This window comes from Arachis ipaensis, chromosome B6 (genome assembly GCF_059453495.1).
Source record: "Arachis ipaensis isolate K30076 ecotype BB chromosome B6, ASM5945349v1, whole genome shotgun sequence".
NCBI classification, from domain to species: Eukaryota; Viridiplantae; Streptophyta; class Magnoliopsida; order Fabales; family Fabaceae; genus Arachis; species Arachis ipaensis.
In genome coordinates this window covers 121948639-121969032 of record NC_142441.1, presented here as the reverse complement: position 1 = coordinate 121969032, position 20394 = coordinate 121948639, and the positions used below count along the sequence as shown (strand labels likewise).

Genomic DNA, 20394 nt, shown 5'->3' with positions numbered 1-20394 from the left:
TATAGTAGGTGAAACTTGTTAGTTAGTTTATGTTATTTTTTATTTTATGCCATAAATAATTTCTGTAAATAATTGTGAACTATTAAATTAATTTTTTCTTCTTTTAAGAATGTTAAATCATTTCATTTTTTAACATGTTAACCAAAATAAAATTCCGTGCAAATGCACGGGTCTTCACACTAGTATTGATTTAAAAATAAAAGTTGTTGACGTCCGAAACAGCTAGGAAGCTGCTTCAGTCTTCAATCGGATGAGTTGCTTCTTTTTTTAGTCTTCACCCACTACCATCTTGCTTTCTGGAAACATTATAAGGTGGAACAATCATCAATTTCCTTCCATAGTTTCCAGTGTCCAACCACACAAAAAATGGCATCCCAAACACATAAGCAGCAGCTTCACTTTGTGGTGTTCCCACTCATGTCCCCAGGCCATATGCTCCCAATGATAGACATAGCCACAGTATTATCACACCAAGACAACGTTGTTGTAACCGTCGTAACAACCCCTCACAACGCTTCTCGCGTCTCGCAAACATTCTCTTGGGCTTCGGATTCCGGCCTCAATCTCCGCTTGGAACAGATCGAGTTCCCATCGGAAAAAGCTGGATTTCCACAAGGCTGTGAGAATTTCGACATGCTTCCTTCAATGGCCATGGCCTATAGCTTCTTCAGTGCTGCAAGTGACCTACTTCAAGAACCAGCAGAGAAGCTGTTCGAGGAATTGACACCAAAACCAAACTGCATAATCTCTGATGTAGGTTTGCCATATACTTCACACATAGCCGCCAAATTCAACGTCCCAAGAATCTCTTTCTACGGGGTTAGTTGCTTCTGTTTATCGTGGAACATAAATGTTCTAACCTCTAACATTCTAGATAGCGTAGCCAAGGATTCAGAGTACTTTCCCATACCTGGAATCCCTCACAAAATTATGGTCACCAAAGCTCAGCTTCCGGGAGCTACGACGAATTGGAAGTGGCAAGAGTTTGTTGATAAAATGGGAGTGGCTGAAATGGCGGCCTATGGAACGGTGGTAAATTCTTTCGAGGAGTTGGAGCCACCTTATGCAAGGGACTTCAAGAAGGCGAAAAACGGAAAAGTGTGGTGCATTGGACCGGTTTCGCTTAGGAACAAGGATCACTCGGACAAGGCTTGGAGAGGAAACAGGGCCTCTATCGACGAGGAACGTTTCATGAAGTGGCTTGATTCGCAAGAAACAAATTCTGTTATTTATGTCTGCCTTGGAAGCATGTGCAATTTAACTCCCTTGCAGTTCATAGAGCTTGCTATGGCCTTGGAAGAATCTAATAGGCCATTCATTTGGGCCATCAGGGAAAGGAACCAATCAGAAGAACTGAATGAATGGATTAAGCAATCGGGTTTTGACCATAGAATTAATGGTCGTGGCCTCTTGATCAGAGGTTGGGCTCCACAGGTACTAATACTGTCGCACCCTTCAGTGGGAGGGTTTTTAACACACTGTGGTTGGAATTCGACCTTAGAAGCAATATGTGACGGGGTGCCAATGCTAACATGGCCATTGTTCGGCGATCAATTCTTCAATCAGATGTTTGTTGTGGAAATATTGAGAGTTGGTGTCAGTGTTGGAGTGGAGAGTCCTGTGAATTGGGGTGAAGAGGAAACAGGGGTTTTGGTGAAGAAGGAAGAAGTGAAGAATGCCATAAAAGATTTAATGGAAGAGAACAAGGAGACTGAAGAGAGAAGAAGAAGGGCAAAAGAGCTTGCGGAGATGGCTAAGAGTGCTGTGGAAGGAGGAGGTTCTTCACACAAAAACGTGAATCTTCTGATCCAAGATATCATGGAAATGGAACTGTCCAAGAAAGAGTGAAATGCAGAGTGAAGTTGTTTCCCTTCATCTAATGTTCTTCCGCTATTACTACATACATCAATTGCAAAGTACTATAATAAATGGTTGAAAGAAATTAATGCTTCATGGAGGCAGTGCTTTTTTTATTATTAGGTGAATGTTTTTATAATTTGATGAACATTATTTTAAAATCTTGTAGAAAATATGGTCTTTATTGGTGTTCCGGTGATGAAGAGAAAGCTGAAGTGATGATGAAAAGAGAGTGGTTGAAGCTGTAGAGATGTGCATAATGAGTAGTGAAGAGGGGAAGGAGGAAGAGGAAAAGAGCAATGGAGCTAGGGAACATGGCAAGAAGTGCTTGCTCAGGAGAAGGAAGGTGCTTCGCATTTCAAGGGAATGGTGTCGCTTTGTTTGCTACGGTTACTTTGAGCCGTCACCGCTCATTATCATTTCTAGCGGTTAAAGGGTTACTGTAACTGTCGCCACTTATTAGTGGCTGATTTTCTGTTCCCTCCATTATTATAAAAATTCAATCTTCATTGCTTGTTCTATTATAGGAAAAATCTCTAGAAGTGCTACATCGTGTGTAATTATTTTTCCTTTTATCATCTTTTTGGAACTTTGATTGCTTGGTTTGTGATATGCATGAAACCAAGCATCATTATGTTTCTCTGATGACTAACTTTTGTGCTTCAAATGCTCTATATAATTGATTGAAATGTAGTTTTTCTTGTGAATGCACTACAAGATAACTAGGCTTTTGCTACGCTTTTAAGTGTGGCAAAAAGTTGAAACAAGCGTAACAATAATTTTCAGTACGCTTTTTGAGTTACATCACGCTCTACTGCCACGTTTTTCTCAATCTATTAGCATGCTTTTTTGTTGACATGCTTTTAGGAACGTGTGAATTGGTTTTGGCTACGCTTCGAAAGCGTGCCAATAAGAAACATACAACCACGCTTCAAAAGTGTGGCTTGCCAGCTAGAACCTTTTACCACGTTTTCAAAGTTTTGCTTATTCCTTTGTCAAATTAAAAAAAAATGAGAAAATCAGAAAATTTAAAACCAAGCATCATTATGTTTCTCTGATGACTAACTTTTGTGCTTCAAATGCTCTATATAATTGATTGAAATGTAGTTTTTCTTGTGAATGCACTACAAGATAACTAGGCTTTTGCTACGCTTTTAAGTGTGGCAAAAAGTTGGAACAAGCGTAACAATAATTTTCAGTACGCTTTTTGAGTTACAGCACGCTCTACTGCCACGTTTTTCTCAATCTATTAGCATGCTTTTTTGTTGACATGCTTTTAGGAACGTGTGAATTGGTTTTGGCTACGCTTCGAAAGCGTGCCAATAAGAAACATACAACCACGCTTCAAAAGTGTGGCTTGCCAGCTAGAACCTTTTACCACGTTTTCAAAGTTTTGCTTATTCCTTTGTCAAATTAAAAAAAATGAGAAAATCAGAAAATTTAAAAGGAATTGATTTTTTATTGATTTATATGAATTACTTGTATTAAACCCGTGCGATGCACGGGATTATATTTAAATTTGACATGTTAAATTAAAAATAATATTTTATAATTATAAATTTTTTGAGTTTAGTATAACACGATCATCGTTATTATATAATAAACGTACTGAATATGTTGTTTTATCTTTATTCAAAGTAAAAAGCAAATAGAAGAGTTTAAAGTCTATAATATTCTTGAACCATAAAGAGGGAGACATGAAAAAAATAAGAACATATATAACTATAATAATAGCATGTCAATTTTACACTAAATTTTATATCAAAAGGCTAATAAAAATTTATCGACAACCTAGTATCTTACTAACTTCATTAGAAAAGCAATTGGCATATGATGTTGTGCTCCTTGTTACGCATTTCATCTCAAATCTGAAAACAGAGTTATAGATAAATTTGTTATATCTATAGTAAATATTTATACAAAAGTGTAAATCATAACATGCTATTAAAATGAAAATAATATTATTCTTACCTAAATATTATTAAAAACTTCTTTGAACACGACATTTGTTGTTGATGACTTCAGATTGCCGTCTTCGTCTAGAATTAAAACCCTGAGGCCACGCGCGACTCTTAACTCTTGACAAAGCAACATAAAGTTGTCCATGGGTGAACACTGATTTTGACAAGTAAAGTCCTACATGTGATAATGATTGACCCTAACTCTTGTTAATGGTCATTGCAAAGCATACTGTTAATGAAAATTGTCTCCGTTGAAACTTAAATGGCAACCCTGAATTTGAAGGGATCAAGTTCGTTCTTGGAATGTACACTTTATCTCCAATATTTCTACCGGTCACTACCGTCACTCCAATTACGTTGCTGCCAAGTTCATTAACTATTAATCCTGTCCCGTTGCATAAACCTGAAGTCTAGTATATGTTTCGTAGTAGCATTACAGCGACTCCTGGCTTCAAAGTCAACTTGTGATTGGGTAGTCCCGAACATTTGATGTCATTTAGGAACTCTAGTGTGAACCACTCTTGTTGTACATCTTCATTCTCATCAGCTTGACATGTTGTGTCAAAACTCAAATACTCCTTTTCCATCCCATCGTTTACCTTCTCGCCACTCTCAAGCGTGGGTGCATGAATTGTCCTACTCTGAAAATACCTGTAATCTGACATGTTTTGCAACAAATTTGGATATGCAAAGTCTACTAAATGAAAGAGAGGGTCATCAGTAGTTGCAATCAATAGATCATCTGGAATTTCAATTTTTGATTCATCACCAACAATAGAACCAATATTTCCATTTCCAACATCAAGTATCCAATTAGCAAATCTCTTCATTTCACCTTCATCTTGATCTGAAGAAGACATTAGAAGTCTCATATTCGTATGCAGTTTCAGAACCTTACAAAACGACCATATATGGGATGAGTTAATAGCTTATGTCAATATATCGTGTCTACTCCCTTTCGGAATCACCGAAAGTATCTGTCTGAAATCACCTCCTAGAACAACAACCTTACTATCAAATGGTTGATGTGTCTTATGTTGTCGGTAACTGACATAAGATCTCTGAGTGTCCGATCAAGTGCTTCAAAGCACATTTTATTGAGCATTGGAGTTTCATCCCAAATTATTAAGCTACTTTGGATGAGCAGCTCAGCCTTCAAACTGTCATGCTTGATATTGCAAGTAGATTCATCATTAATTGTAATGGTATTGAAAATCTAGAATGAGCCGTTCTGCCACCAGGTAGGAATAAAGATGCAATTCCACTGGATGTGACATTTAAAATAATCTTTCCTCTAGACCGAATAGCAGAAGAAAGTCCATTCCAAATAAATGTCTTACCACACCCACCATGCCCATAAAGGAAGTAAAACCACCAGAATCTGTAATAACAGCATTGAGTATCTCATCGAATACTAACCTTTGCTCATGAGTCATCTTTTGTTCCGTATATAAGTTTGTATGAGTCAAATCATTTGTGTCATATGCTAACTCCTCCTCTATTAGCTTATTTTGAAAAAGGCAAACATCAGACATCTCAAGATATGGTATTGATTGATAGTCTCTTAAAGATCTCGCATTGCTGTTGAGTATCTTCTCAATCTCAATAAGGCAGAAGTTTTTCAATTCGTCATCAGTCATGTTTAGTCCTAGCAAAAGCACATGGTGGTTTTATGAAATATTTAATAAGTAATTCCAAAATAAAACTATTAATATTATTAATAAAAATAAAAATAATAAGAGAATACAATCTTGATATAAAAAAAAGACATAGTAAAATATCTTGATTTTTCAAAGCTTTTCTCCTCTCATATAGTATTTCATCTGTAAGACCCAGAACTTTTGAAAAAGGGCTATTATTAGCTAATTTCAAATTCAGTACTTCCACAGCTTTAATTTCAGAAATTTCTTTATTAAAGAAATTTAGAGCAAGTTTTGATTAATTGAATTTAAAATAATTAGGATTTATTATCCAATCTTATAATTATTGGGTTATTTCCTATATTTGCATTATAAAGTTGATAGTTATGAAATAATAAGGATTTTATATGATATGGACTAAATAATCAATATTTTAATATATTGATATTGCTATTTTGGAAAATAGAGAAATTAATTATATTATTTCTAAATTTTGGATTTGGACATTTTATCGAAAATAATTTGTGAAATTGATGAGCAAATAATATTTTCTATATATAATTAGTATTGGATTTAATTTGGGTTTTAATTATTATATTATTCCCAATTTTATGTGAATTTACCAAAATACCATTAACCCTAAGTTTCAAAAACATGAAACCCTAATCTCTAATCCTAACAGCCACCGAACCTTCCCCCCAAACACCCAGCAGCGGCAGCACACACACACAAAGCTTCCTTTCTCTCTGAAAGAACGAAAAAAAGAAAGAAGAATGGGGGTAAGGGGAAGGGGCCGCGGAAAGGGAGAAGGAGGGGAAGACTCGCGCTAGCATGCTAGTCTCACCGCCGCCATCGCGCCGTCGTCCTGCTCAGTGCTGCCGTCCCATCTTGCCGCGCCGCCGTGCCACGCCTTGAGGACTGTCACGCAAGGGAAGAGAGAACAGAACGTGCCGCCGCGCCCTGCCGTCGACCCACGTCTCGCCGTCGCGCCACCGTCACCGTGCCGCCATCATTCGGTCCATCCGCGAGTCGCCGAGCCAGGCTGAGAGAAAGGGAGATGCGCGAAGGAGAGAACGGATCTGAGGCCGAGCTGAGGTCCAACCACTGCATCGGAGTCCTTCCGCGTTGCCGCCGTACGCGCCGTGACCTCCAGCCGCGTCGTTGCCAGTTGTGCTTACTCTGCTGCCGTGAAGCCCAGCTGTTGTTGAGAACCTTATCGCCGCTCATGGGGTGCGCCAGTAAGCCTCTGCCGCCGGAAAACATCACTGCTGCTGTGTCGCCGGAGCTTCTGGCCGAGCCTCAACCGCCGGGAACGCCGCTGCCGCCACCGAGCTCCATTGCCGGTAAGGCTTTTAAGTTGAGTTTCCCTTCTGTTGAGTTTCCTGGAACTTCATCGTCGCTGCGTGTGGTTCAGATCGCCGCTGCTGCTTGGGGCTGACTCCCAGGGCTACCGCCCAACCGATTCAGAGGGCATTGCGGTTCAGTTCAGCCGTTCTTTCTTAGTTTCAGTAAGTATTCCTGTTTCGAGAGCTCTGCGTTAGTGTTCTGTTCCGTGTAATAAAGTAATTGTGATGTTGATGGTTCTAGGAGTTAGAACCCGAGTTTACTTGTGGCGTTGAGGCTGTTTCTACTATTGAGAAAGACACGCGGAACCGGGATTTTGATTGTTGATTTCGGGTTGAGGCGGAAAGGACTCTGTGACGCGTTTGAGTTATGGAATTTGCGTTTTGAGGTAGGGGCGCTTTCCGAAAACTACAGTTTATTATTGGAATTATTACATATGGATACTGATGTGAGATATGGTGTAATTAGTGATTGTATCTGCCTTATGTATTATTTGATTGACTCGAACGATTATGGATGTTGGCTTGGCTGAATTGTTGTGTGGCTTGTGAAATGTAATGTTTGAAGTTGATTCTTTAAATATTTGAAATGAGTTTAATCCGTTGAGGATTGGTTTGAATTGAGTCAATTATTTTGATGATGTGAAAAATAGAATGCTCTTGAAATCCAGCCTGGGTTGCTTTAATTGCTCTGGTTTTGATAAATGATTTATTGCTGAACCGATTCTTTAAAGCTTTATAAATGAGTTAAATCGGTTGATATTGAGTTGATTTTTGAAATGGTTTCCTTGAGGTATGCCATTGAAGCGACTGTTGGATTTAGCTTGCTTTTGAATTGATTTCTGGTTTTGAGCTGTTGAAAAGGAATGAGAAACGGTTTAGTTGGGACCCGAACCGGGTGGCAAAAGTCCAAGTTTTAGGGGAGGTGCTGCCGAAATTTCTATAAAATCCGAGTCTTTATTGAAATGTTGTCTGGAAAATGATGAGTTAAAGACTTCTGCTATTTTATTTGAATTATCAAGAAAAGGATGATTCATGCTTTCGAAATGAGTTAGTAAAGAGGAAATTGTGATTTAGTCTTGCTTCTTAAGAAAGGCATTGTATCTCTTTCAAGAGAAAGTTATTTAGATAAAACTTGTGTTTTAAAGCTGTTTGAATGCGAAAAGGGTTTAAGCCTTTGAATTTGACTTGGGGGTTTCAATTAAAGAAGTTTCAACGACTTTGAAAGAACCTGAATGTCTATTGACAAGTTTTATTTTGAAATGTTTTGAGAAAGGTTTTAAGTACTCTTTGAACTCTGAACTTTTGCAAGACTAAAACAATTTTGAACAGTTGAAACGCTTTAGAATTTATCATGGGGGTTGAAGCTGGTTTTGCCTAAGTAAAGGAAACGGCTTTGAAAGAAGTAAATGATTACGTGACTCGGTTTGGCTTAGATCCTATTTTATTACTCAAATCGGAAAGCCAAGGTTTTAATGATTTTAAATGAATTTGGCGAAATGAGTTATGCTATTCTCCCCTAAAGACTTGGGACTCTGCCGAGAAACTTTGTTATAAAATCCCATTGTGGGATGGATGATTTTGAATGTTCCCAAAATGAATCTTTAATTTTCCATAGTTTTGGAAGTTTCGGAAAGAGGATGCCGAGAGCGGCTTTGTTTTAAAAAGGGAACTCACTTTGAGTAAATTTGGCTTATGAGCCTGAGATGATTTGAGAAACGAGATTTCTAAAAGCCAAGGCTAAAAAGAGTTGAAGTTTGATTTCAAAGTGAAATGGCTTGAGAAAAGTGATTTGTGGCTAAAATGCAGGTTTTATGAATTTGATGATGTTGAATGGTGGAAGTGCTGTTTTGTTATGGGCCGGAATGGCTGTGTATGATTATGAATATTGGCTGGTTCTGGATTGAACCGTGAGCCGGAATGGTTATGTATGATATTGATTTATGGCTGATTGCCGAATGAGTTATGGGCCGTATAGCTGACTATGAATTATGAATTTAAGCCGGATGGCTGAGATGGATGTTGATCCATGACTGGGACTGAATGAATATATGCTTGAAATACCTGGGTAGTAGCAAGGGTTGTGGTTCGTCCCACTTGCTCCAGGTCAGAGACTGTGACGCCTGGGTAGTAGCGGTAGTAGTGGTGATTCCACTCGCTCCAGGTTGAGCTGTTAAACACCCGCCTGGGTAGTAGCCGCGGTAGTAGTTATTCCACTGGCTCTGGGTTGAGCGGGTAGTAGCAATGGGGTTGTAGCTCAAACCTACTTGCTCCGCGATGGGTGTTTCTGTCCATGGTTAGCTACCAGGACGTGTCGGGTTGGCTATATAACCGACAGATGATATCATCAGCCACTAGGGACAGGCATGCATCATATGCATCTATGTGACATTGTTTGGGTGTGCATACTATACTTGGTTTGCCTATGTGATTAATTGCTAATTGTTCTACTTGCAATAACTGTTTGTTTGTGCTTGCATCTCCCTATTTGTGTTTGCTACTGGGACTCTATTGGATTGTGGTGATTGGTTGATGGTTGGATTGTTTGGGCCTAGGGCCGTGGTTGGAATGAGATAAACCGATGGTTGATTTTGGTTTTGTGTTTCTGGTTTGGAATAAAATATGAAAGGCTATTTTGTTTCAGCATAGGTAAACCGTTTTGAAAGGCTTTTGAGTTTTTGAGAATTGAATGGTTCCTCTTTCAGAAAAGATTTCCGACTTTATTTTTATTGTAAACCGTTGTTTTTGAAAAGAGGCATAAGACGGTTATTAATCACTGGTACGGTTTATCTTCATGTATCCTATTACAGTAATTCCCAAAAACCCTCTACTGAGAACCCTTTCGAGGATGATGTTCTCACCCCTCTACATTTTTCCCCTTTCAGGATATGGGCGCAGAAGTTACGAAGAGCTTATTTAATTGTTGTTGTGATGCTCTGTATTGTTTTAGTTATGGTTTACTGCACCCTCGCCTTTATCTTGATATAATCTGTAAGAGGGATAGGAATTGTATTGGATTATGTTTGTAATATTATTTATATATATTTATGTATATATATGGATGTACTCTTTATGAGTTGTTGTAAGTTGAATGGTATTTATGGACGTACGTTATCGAACGAAAGTATCTTTGGGAGCGGTATTGCAGTTTAAAGTTTTAAACAGGCTCATATTTTAGTATTAATTAATATAAGTGTCGTCGTAATATCCGAGCTATCAGAGTCGCGCAGCCGAAAGTGCGAGCTTTGGTAGTTAGGGTGTTACATTATGGTATCAGAGCAGTTCTTCCTGTAGAGCCTGAGGAATGGACTGACTATGCTTCAATTGCATACTCTGAGTGTTTGTCATGTATTAGGTCTTGTCGAATGACGATGATTAGAGCTTTATGCACATGACGGTCTATTGATTAACGCTATTAGTCTTGCATTGCATGATTCTTGGTATTAAGTTTGGCCGGCTTAATACTAGTGAATTTTTTATATGAAAGCACTAATGGGTTATCATAGATGATATACGAGTTTTGAGTGAAGCGAATCGCTGGTTTGGGAACGTTAGAAACTATTTCTCGAGGCTATTCAGTTGTGTATCTTGGATTTTGTTCGAGTCGACCTGTTCTTCATACCCTAACTTGAAGTTCTTGTTTGCTACTCCTCTTGAAAAGTAATTTGATGTTTCCACTCTATTTCTCTATTCATATGCATTCTTGTTTGACCTCAGTTGCATATGCTTGTTTGGAATCCTTGATGCATCTGTCTTCCTCTGTTTGAGTTCTTCTTGATTCAAGTATTCTTTGATATAGTCTTGAACTTGTCTTAATGTGCTGTGACTTTTAACTCCGGGTTCCGTGTTCATTCTTAGAGAACTTGTTGATTCAGTTTTCCTCTTATTTGACGGTGATTACAGCTAATTTTGAGATTTTTATAAAAATTGCTGTTGACTAGATATACACTTATCCATATGTGAAACTTCGAGACTACTTATACAGTTTAACAATTATTTATTTCTAATGCCTCGCCTGTACTTTTACTGGTTTATGAAATTGCATTTACTTTAAAAGTAAATTGACTTTCTAGTAATTTTACTATAGTTCCAATGAACATCTTCATTTGATTATGTATTTGGTTATTCTTCAAGATCCCGGAAAGAAAGAATTTTTCGCTTTTACTTAGGTTGAGTTTCGTTTGGTAAACTTCACTTAATTTATTTTGATTTGAGTTTGATTTAGCATACTGCATGGTTTATGCCATTGTTATTCTTTTGAAAATGTTGGACTCATAGCTTTCTTCTTATGATCAGACTCGCTCCTTCTTAAGCTTTTTACCTCTATGAATGTCATACGTGATTCTGTTTTTAACTAATCTTTTGCATCTTGTGAACATTACCATTGATCTTGGTTTGTCTTCTCTTGTGAATCTCATCCTTAAGTGAGTCAGTTTGATTCGTTTCAAGTTAGTGCATTGTTTATTCTCTCATTATCTCTACGAGAGTTTTTAGTCAAAGATTTATCCTTGAGAAATTACAAATGATTGAGTTGCCTTTTTCTACGACTTTTGTATTCTTTTGGATCAATTTAAAACTTGTTGGATGTCTCACGACTAGTAGATCTTGTTTAAACTACTTTGATTTAAGATCTTTTCTTGTATGGCTTGACTCCTTTTCAAGTACATCCTAATCTTCTTGAATATCGTTATGACATGGTGATTTCAAGTATACTTTTGGAATCTTGTTTTGAATTTTATAAAGCAGATTGAATTCTCTTTGAAGAAGTTCCAAATCGAACTTATTTTTCAGTTGCTTGGTTATAATTGAAACCATTGTTTAATTTTGACAAAGATGATTTAAAGTTGACATGCGCTATTTTAAATGAAGTTTTGAGAATCTTCCTTGGTTAGTGGAAACCTGTCCGTTTGTAACGCACCACTTGTTTTCTTACCAATTTATAAGTAAAATTTTACCTCGAAATTTCTTTTCTAAAGAGAGTTTAACTTCCTCTTTTGTCCCCGCTATAAATGTTATACACGCTTGTTTGAATATGGGTTTTGGGAATTTTTGAACAAGCATTTGATTTCTCTTCCGAGTTTTATCAATTACTTTTGGTTAAGTTGTGCATGTAATTATCTTTCTAAAATATTTGAGGAAATATTTTAGCTCTTAGCGAAACTTGTGTGCATTTTTTTTTTAAACTTTACATGATTTACTTCAACATGAAATTGTATTGAAGTAAAGCCACGATTATTCTTTTGTTACTCTCTTGAAGGATGTTGATACTTAACCTTTCTTTTAGACTGCGAAGTAGTTTTTCCGCAAGTTTTGGTTCCTTTATGAACAATGTATTCGGAAGTACTTTTAATCGTGCTCTTGAGTTCTGTGAGCTTTGTCTTGGGTTTGAAATATTCTCTTCTGTAAACCTCATGCTTCCTCGACTCAGCTTGAGTTTGTTTCAAACCGATACGCTGGTTTTCTTCTTATTGATCCTATTGAACTTCTTTGATCTAAGGGTTATCTTTGAAGTTGTCAATTGAATCGTGTCTAGCAAACTTCATTGCTTGAACATCCTTGTTTATCTGGAATTGGATATATTCTTTCAAATCTATGAGTATTGTCTTTGACATTTGTCTCTCCTTTCTAAGATCTCGTATTCTTCTGAGTAGACTCGAGAATTGTTTTGATATCACGTGCGACTTGTAGATGTAGTAACGCGATGCGTTAGTTCTTTAAGACGTGATATGTGTATACGGAAGTTGAAGCGGTAGGTGTGCAACGTATGAGTTGTGGGCGTTTTGTTCCTTGCGAACAGGTTTGTGATTGTCAGACTTGTGATCGAGTATGGAATTGTAAAGTGGTTGATGGAGTTGGGAAGTTGAAACCTTGAGGTTGATATAAGATTAGTGTGCGGATATTGAGCACATCGTTTTAACTCCATCCTGTTTTATAGCCTTTGATGCCTTGCCCTACTATCACATGATTGACCCATGTTATCTTTTGCATTGAGCCTACCTTGTAACGTTTGCTTTACAATCACACTCCTGCCTTTGTATCTTTATGCATACGACCATCCAAGTATTTGAAAACCGTATATATGTTTATATGTTGAGATATTTTTGCTTCTTCCTTAAATGTGTTCAAGGGTGAACTGTTATGAGAAATTCGTTCGTTTTGCATCAATTTTCGAGGGCGAAAATTTTTTATAAGGTGGATAGGATGTAAGACCCAGAACTTTTGAAAAAGGGCTATTATTAGCTAATTTCAAATTCAGTACTTCCACAGCTTTAATTTCAGAAATTTCTTTATTAAAGAAATTTAGAGCAAGTTTTGATTAATTGAATTTGAAATAATTATGATTTATTATCCAATCTTATAATTATTGGGTTATTTCCTATATTTGCATTATAAAGTTGATAGTTATGAAATAATAAGGATTTTATATGATATTGACTAAATAATCAATATTTTAATATATTGATATTGCTATTTTGGAAAATAGAGAAATTAATTATATTATTTCTAAATTTTGGATTTGGACATTTTATTGAAAATAATTTGTGAAATTGATGAGCAAATAATATTTTCTATATATAATTAGTATTGGATTTAATTTGGGTTTTAATTATTATATTATTCCCAATTTTATGTGAAATTACCAAAATACCATTAACCCTAAGTTTCAAAAACATGAAACCCTAATCTCTAATCCTAACAGCCACCGAACCTTCCCCCCAAACACCCAGCAGCGGCAGCACACACACACAAAGCTTCCTTTCTCTCTGAAAGAACGAAAAAAAGAAAGAAGAATGGGGGTAAGGAGAAGGGGCCGCAGAATAAGGCAGAAGGAGGGGAAGACTCGCGCTGGCGTGCTAGTCTCACCGCCGCCATCGCGCCCTCGTCCTGCTCAGCGCTGCCATCCCATCTTGCCGTGCCGCCGTGCCACGCCTTGAGGGCTGTCACGCAAGGGAAGAGAGAACAGAACGTGCCGCCGCGCCCTGCCGTCAACCCGCGTCTCGCCGTCGCGCCACCGTCCCCGTGCCGCCATCATTCGGTCCATCCGCGAGTCGCCGAGCCAGACTGAGAGAAAGGGAGATGCGCGAAGGAGAGAACGGATCTGAGGCCGAGCTGAGGTCCAACCACCGCATCGGAGTCCTTCCGCGTTGCCGCCGTACGCGCCGTGACCTCCAGCCGCGCCGTTGCCAGTTGTGCTTACTCTGCCGCCGTGAAGCCCAGCTGCTGTTGGGAACCTTATTGCCGCTCATGGGGTGCACCAGTAAGCCTCTGCCGCCGGAAAACATCACTGCTGCTGTGTCGCCGGAGCTTCTGGCCGAGCCTCAACCGCCGGGAACGCCGCTGCCGCCACCGAGCTCCATTACCAGTAAGGCTTTTAAGTTGAGTTTCCCTTCTGTTGAGTTTCCTGGAACTTCATCGTCGCTGCGTGTGGTTCAGATCGCCGCTGCTGCTTGGGGCTGACTCCCAGGGCTACCGCCCAACCGATTCAGAGGGCATTGCGGTTCAGTTCAGCCGTTCTTTCTTAGTTTCAGTAAGTATTCCTGTTTCGAGAGCTCTGCATTAGTGTTATGTTCCGTGTAATAAAGTAATTGTGATGTTGATGGTTCTAGGAGTTAGAACCCGAGTTTACTTGTGGCGTTGAGGCTGTTTCTACTATTGAGAAAGACACGCGAAACCGGGATTTTGATTGTTGATTTCGGGTTGAGGCGGAAAGGACTCTGTGACGCGTTTGAGTTATGGAATTTGCGTTTTGAGGTAGGGGCGCTTTCCGAAAACTACAGTTTATTATTGGAATTATTACATATGGATACTGATGTGAGATATGGTGTAATTAGTGATTGTATCTGCCTTATGTATTATTTGATTGACTCGAACGATTATGGATGTTGGCTTGGCTGAATTGTTGTGTGGCTTGTGAAATGTAATGTTTGAAGTTGATTCTTTAAATATTTGAAATGAGTTTAATCCGTTGAGGATTGGTTTGAATTGAGTCAATTATTTTGATGATGTGAAAGATAGAATGCTCTTGAAATCCAGCCTGGGTTGCTTTAATTGCTCTGGTTTTGATAAATGATTTATTGTTGAACCGATTCTTTAAAGCTTTATAAATGAGTTAAATCGGTTGATATTGAGTTGATTTTTGAAATGGTTTCCTTGAGGTATGCCATTGAGGCGACTGTTGGATTTAGCTTGCTTTTGAATTGATTTCTGGTTTTGAGCTTTTGAAAAGGAATGAGAAACGGTTTAGTTGGGACCCGAACCGGGTGGCAAAAGTCCAAGTTTTAGGGGAGGTGCTGCCGAAATTTCTATAAAATCCGAGTCTTTATTGAAATGTTGTCTGGAAAATGATGAGTTAAAGACTTCTGCTATTTTATTTGAATTATCAAAAAAAGGATGATTCATGCTTTCGAAATGAGTTAGTAAAGAAGAAATTGTGATTTAGTCTTGCTTCTTAAGAAAGGCATTGTATCTCTTTCAAGAGAAAGTTATTTAGATGAAACTTGTGTTTTAAAGCTGTTTGAATGTGAAAAGGGTTTATGCCTTTGAATTTGACTTAGGGGTTTCAATTAAAGAAGTTTCAATGACTTTGAAAGAACCTGAATGTCTATTGACAAGTTTTATTTTGAAATATTTTGAGAAAGGTTTTAAGTACTCTTTGAACTCTAAACTTTTGCAAGACTAAAATAATTTTGAACAGTTGAAACGCTTTAGAATTTATCATGGGGGTTGAAGCTGGTTTTGCCTAAGTAAAGGAAACGGCTTTGAAAGAAGTAAATGATTACGTGACTCGATTTGGCTTAGATCCTATTTTATTACTCAAATCGGAAAGCCAAGATTTTAATGATTTTAAATGAATTCAGCGAAATGAGTTATGCTATTCTCCCCTAAAGACTTGGGAATCTGCCGAGAAACTTTGTTATAAAATCCCATTGTGGGATGGGTGATTTTGAATGTTCCCAAAATGAATCTTTAACTTTCCATAGTTTTGGAAGTTTCGGAAAGAGGATGCCGAGAGCGGCTTTGTTTTAAAAAGGGAACTCACTTTGAGTAAATTTGGCTTATGAGCCTGAGATGATTTGAGAAACGAGATTTCTAAAAGCCAAGGCTAAAAAGAGTTGAAGTTTGATTTCAAAGTGAAATGGCTTGAGAAAAGTGATTTGTGGCTAAAATGCCGGTTTTATGAATTTGATGATGTTGAATGGTGGAAGTGCTGTTTTGTTATGGGCCGGAATGGCTGTGTATGATTATGAATATTGGCTGGTTCTGGATTGAACCGTGAGCCGGAATGGTTATGTATGATATTGATTTATGGCTGATTGCCGAATGAGTTATGGGCCGTATGGCTGACTATGAATTATGAATTTAAGCCGGATGGCTGAGATGGATGTTGATCCATGACTGGGACTGAATGAATATATGCTTGAAATACCTGGGTAGTAGCAAGGGTTGTGGTTCGTCCCACTTGCTCCAGGTCAAAGACTGTGACGCCTGGGTAGTAGCGGTAGTAGTGGTGATTCCACTCGCTCCAGGTTGAGCTGTTAAACACCCGCTGGGTAGTAGCCGCAGTAGTGGTTATTCCACTGGCTCTGGGTTGAGCGGGTAGTAGCAATGGGGTTGTAGCTCAAACCTACTTGCTCCGCGATGGGTGTTTCTGTCCATGGTTAGCTACCAGGACGTGTCGGGTTGGCTATATAACCGACAGATGATATCATCAGCCACTAGGGACAGGCATGCATCATATGCATCTATGTGACATTGTTTGTGTGTGCATACTATACTTGGTTTGCCTATGTGATTAATTTCTAATTGTTCTACTTGCAATAACTGTTTGTTTGTGCTTGCATCTCCCTATTTGTGTTTGCTACTGGGACTCTGTTGGATTGTGATGATTGGTTGATGGTTGGATTGTTTGGGCCTAGGGCCGTGGTTGGAATGAGATGAACCGATGGTTGATTTCGGTTGTGTTTCTGGTTTGGAATAAAATATGAAAGGCTATTTTGTTTCAGCATAGGTAAACCGTTTTGAAAGGCTTTTGAGTTTTTGAGAATTGAATGGTTCCTCTTTCAGAAAAGATTTCCGACTTTATTTTTATTGTAAACCGTTGTTTTTGAAAAGAGGCATAAGACGGTTATTAATCACTGGTACGGTTTATCTTCATGTATCCTATTACAGTAATTCCCAAAAACCCTCTACTGAGAACCCTTTCGAGGATGATGTTCTCACCCCCCTACATTTTTCCCCTTTCAGGATATGGGCGCAGAAGTTATGAAGAGCTTATTTAATTGTTGTTGTGATGCTCTGTATTGTTTTAGTTATGGTTTACTGCACCCTCGCCTTTATCTTGATATAATCTGTAAGAAGGATAGGAATTGTATTGGATTATGTTTGTAATATTATTTATATATATTTATGTATATATATGGATGTAGTCTTTATGAGTTGTTGTAAGTTGAATGGTATTTATGGATGTACGTTATCGAACGAAAGTATCTTTGGGAGCGGTATTGCGGTTTAAAATTTTAAACAGGCTCATATTTTAGTATTAATTAATATAAGTGTCGTCGTAATGTCCGAGCTATCAGAGTCGCGCAACCGGAAGTGCGAGCTTTGGTAGTTAGGGTGTTACATCATCAGCTAATAATGTCCAAATTGTATTCCAAACACGCTCTGGGTTGTTAATGCTATTAGATATCAGCAGCATCGCAAATAATTTTCTCAATTGATGACCAGATGCAAGTTCAGCTACCTCATTAATAGCTGTAATGAATTCCCTATCATCGCACAGTAGTCCCATGGAATAGCAAGCATCTTTGAAGCTAGAATATGTAATTCTATTAACTGTCCTAATAGACTCATATATTGTGCAACCTCTCTGAACAGCTAACAAAATTCTCATATAATAAATATCACCTGTACCCGATGGAACATAGTTTGACCTCCCGATAGGATACCCTCTTTTGCGTGGATGTCATTTCTTTGCTTCTCTATCATAAATAAATTGATTTGGAAACTCAGCATGTCAAAATTTGACCTGATTCAAATTTTTTATTGGCCTCCATCCATGCTAAGAACATCGTACATTTTTCTTCCTCTTCTTCCACGATTTTCTCAAGATCATCATCGTCTTTAAAGATGATATTTTGCTCTCCAGGCAAATGAAAGGTTAATCTCATCACTGAAGGCCAATCTAATTCGATTTGTGTGCTCCAATAAATCTATAATAATTATATAGCATATACCAAAGATTGTTTTTAATAGATCAATTGAAAAATTAAATGTTTGGTCTTTAAGTAATAAAAGCATATTAACATACGCTGGCTTTGTAACTGGTCGATATTGTTTGATGTTTGTTGAAACTGTTGTTGACTTGTCTGATGACATGGGCTATCATATGCTCTACGACCACGTGTGATACCCGAATTACTAATACTATTAATCTTGGCACATTGTTCTTTTTCACCTACAGAGTGTGGATTAGTAGTTGGAAACCTTGGTCGATATGGTGTTTGGTTATTACCTAATAAGATAATTCGAGACATTAGTTTTGAACAAATTTTCTGTTAAAGTTTATAATTGAATAAATGGTAGGAAAATCAAAATACATAAAGTGAGTACATATTCACAAAAGCAAGTTTTAAAAAAATTCATCCAAAAATTAACCTGTATTGATGCTGCTATTTGTAATGTCCGACAACACCGATTCAAAATGCACACCATTGGAACTATCACTCAGATTTCCGGTAATTTTTTTATAAACAAATTTAGTAAAATATTACGAAGACAATATAAACTAATAATTTATTACTTGTCAATAGCTAAATAATGTATAAAAAATATTGTATTTTATGAAATTTTATTTGGCCAAAATACCCATGACCCACCACACACATTTGTTCCTTCTTCTCTGTTCCTATTTCATCAAAAATTCTAAACCAATCATTATGTTTTGTTATATATTTATTTTCATGTAGTTCTCATTTTTCCTCTATTTTTTTCCAACCATTTTACCAACTATCCTATTTGACCTCCTCACTCCTCTGCATCTCTACTCAATAAATAAATAACTAAATGGTCAGTTTAACTTCAATGGCAGCTTTAATTTTCTTTTCATACTCATTTATTTAGTTACGTAAATATATTTTACGAAAAATAATATATATTTTTTCACAAAAGTATTTTTTTCAAATAAATATAAGTTTAATCTCACCGTCAATAAATTTAACTAATAGTTAAAATATTTTTTTTATTTCTTTAAATAAAGAAATTGAAAATAAATAGCTTATAATTAGAAAGAGAGAAAAAGATGAAAGTATCTCTATTATTGTACAGAGACAATCTAAAAAATAGCAATGTAAATGGAGTAAAGAGAAAATTTATAAATGTGACAAATAAAAAAAATTAAATTTAAAAATTGAAACGGTTAAAAAGTTACTTAATTAGGAATTAGTATTAGAATTTCAAATTTCAAATTTTTAAATAGATTTTACTAATTAGTTAGTGCAAATTTTAAATTTTTAAATAAAATTTTTCTAATTAAACGTTCGTTGTTCATCAGGAATATAAGAATTTGTTAATTTAAAAATGATTTTATTAGTTTTGTCAAAAATAGTGTCAATCCTATTATTTGTCGATAAAAATAAATAAAATTAAATACAATATAAAAATTAATAACTTTATAAATTATGTAAATTTAGAAAAAATATTTAAAAAGAGAAAAAAATGAAAGTACTTCTATTGTGTAGAAACAATTTAAAAGATAACAATGTAAATTGAGTAAAGAGAAAATTTATAAATGTGGCAAGTAAAAAAATTTAAATTTAAAAATCGAAACGGTTAATAAGTCACTTAATTAGGAATTAGTATTAGAATTTCAAATTTTAAATTTTTAAATAGAATTTTCTAATTAGTTAGTACAAATTTTAAATTTTTAAATAAAATTTTTTAAATTAATTCAATTTTGTCGGAAGAACATTAGAAACATAATTAAATATAGAAAATGTCAAATTAAATTTTTTTTAAATAGTATAAATAACCTCACATTTTAATAAGACTGGTAATTCTATTTACTTTAATATAATCTTTTGTAATTAGCATAGTAGCTTATAAATTATATAAAATTTTAAAAAATATTCTCAAACTCAATTGCTTACTTAAAAATTCAAAAATAAAAGGTTTATTTGAATTTAAATTTTCAATTTTAAACATAATACTTTAATTAAAAATTATAATTAGATTTTCTTTTTAAAATAAGTACACATTAAAAATCAATAACTAATTTAATTGTATCAACAATAATTCATATGAGAAATTTATAACTTTATGATATTAAATACTAAATTAGAAATGAACAGAATATCAATGGTGTGAATCGAATTAAAAATAAAACTATAACTAATAACCAAATAACTTCAATTTATATTTAAAAAAATTCTAAATTCCAAACATAAAAATTCAAAAGAATCAAAAGAAAAATAACACTCAAGAAAAGACAATATTTCCACCAAAACAAACATATGCTTGACATTATTCTATTAGATATACTTTAAAAGGGATTCTAAAACATGTGCATCCAAATTCTCAAGTTTCATTCTCAAT

At 36.2% G+C, this 20394-nt stretch overlaps 2 protein-coding genes across 2 annotated transcripts; one reads left to right on the top strand and one right to left on the bottom strand.

The window, feature by feature from the left end:
- The first annotated feature begins 207 nt into the window (after window positions 1-207).
- LOC107604798 (UDP-glycosyltransferase 73C1) lies at window positions 208-2560 on the top strand. Its single transcript, XM_016306488.3, has one exon. The coding sequence runs from the start codon at window positions 367-369 to the stop codon at window positions 1846-1848; it is 1482 nt and encodes a 493-aa protein (XP_016161974.1). The 5' UTR covers window positions 208-366; the 3' UTR covers window positions 1849-2560.
- Window positions 2561-4228: 1668 nt separating this feature from the next.
- Window positions 4229-5458, bottom strand: LOC107647212 (uncharacterized). Its single transcript, XM_021105599.1, has 2 exons — window positions 5159-5458; window positions 4229-4711 (listed from the first exon to the last, which is right to left on the bottom strand). Exons 1-2 carry the CDS (start codon window positions 5456-5458, stop codon window positions 4229-4231), a joined length of 783 nt encoding a protein of 260 aa, XP_020961258.1.
- Window positions 5459-20394: the final 14936 nt, after the last annotated feature.

What these genes read in the sequence shown, in the direction of transcription:
- LOC107604798 (XM_016306488.3), top strand. Translation starts at nt 367, where the DNA reads ATGGCATCCCAAACACATAAGCAGCAGCTTCACTTTGTGGTGTTCCCA.
- LOC107647212 (XM_021105599.1), bottom strand. Translation starts at nt 5,458, where the DNA reads ATGACTGATGACGAATTGAAAAACTTCTGCCTTATTGAGATTGAGAAG. An exon ending in TTATGGGCATGGTGGGTGTG is followed by an intron (nt 4,712 to 5,158) that starts GTAAGACATTTA and finishes TCGTTTTGTAAG; the next exon opens with GTTCTGAAACTGCATACGAA.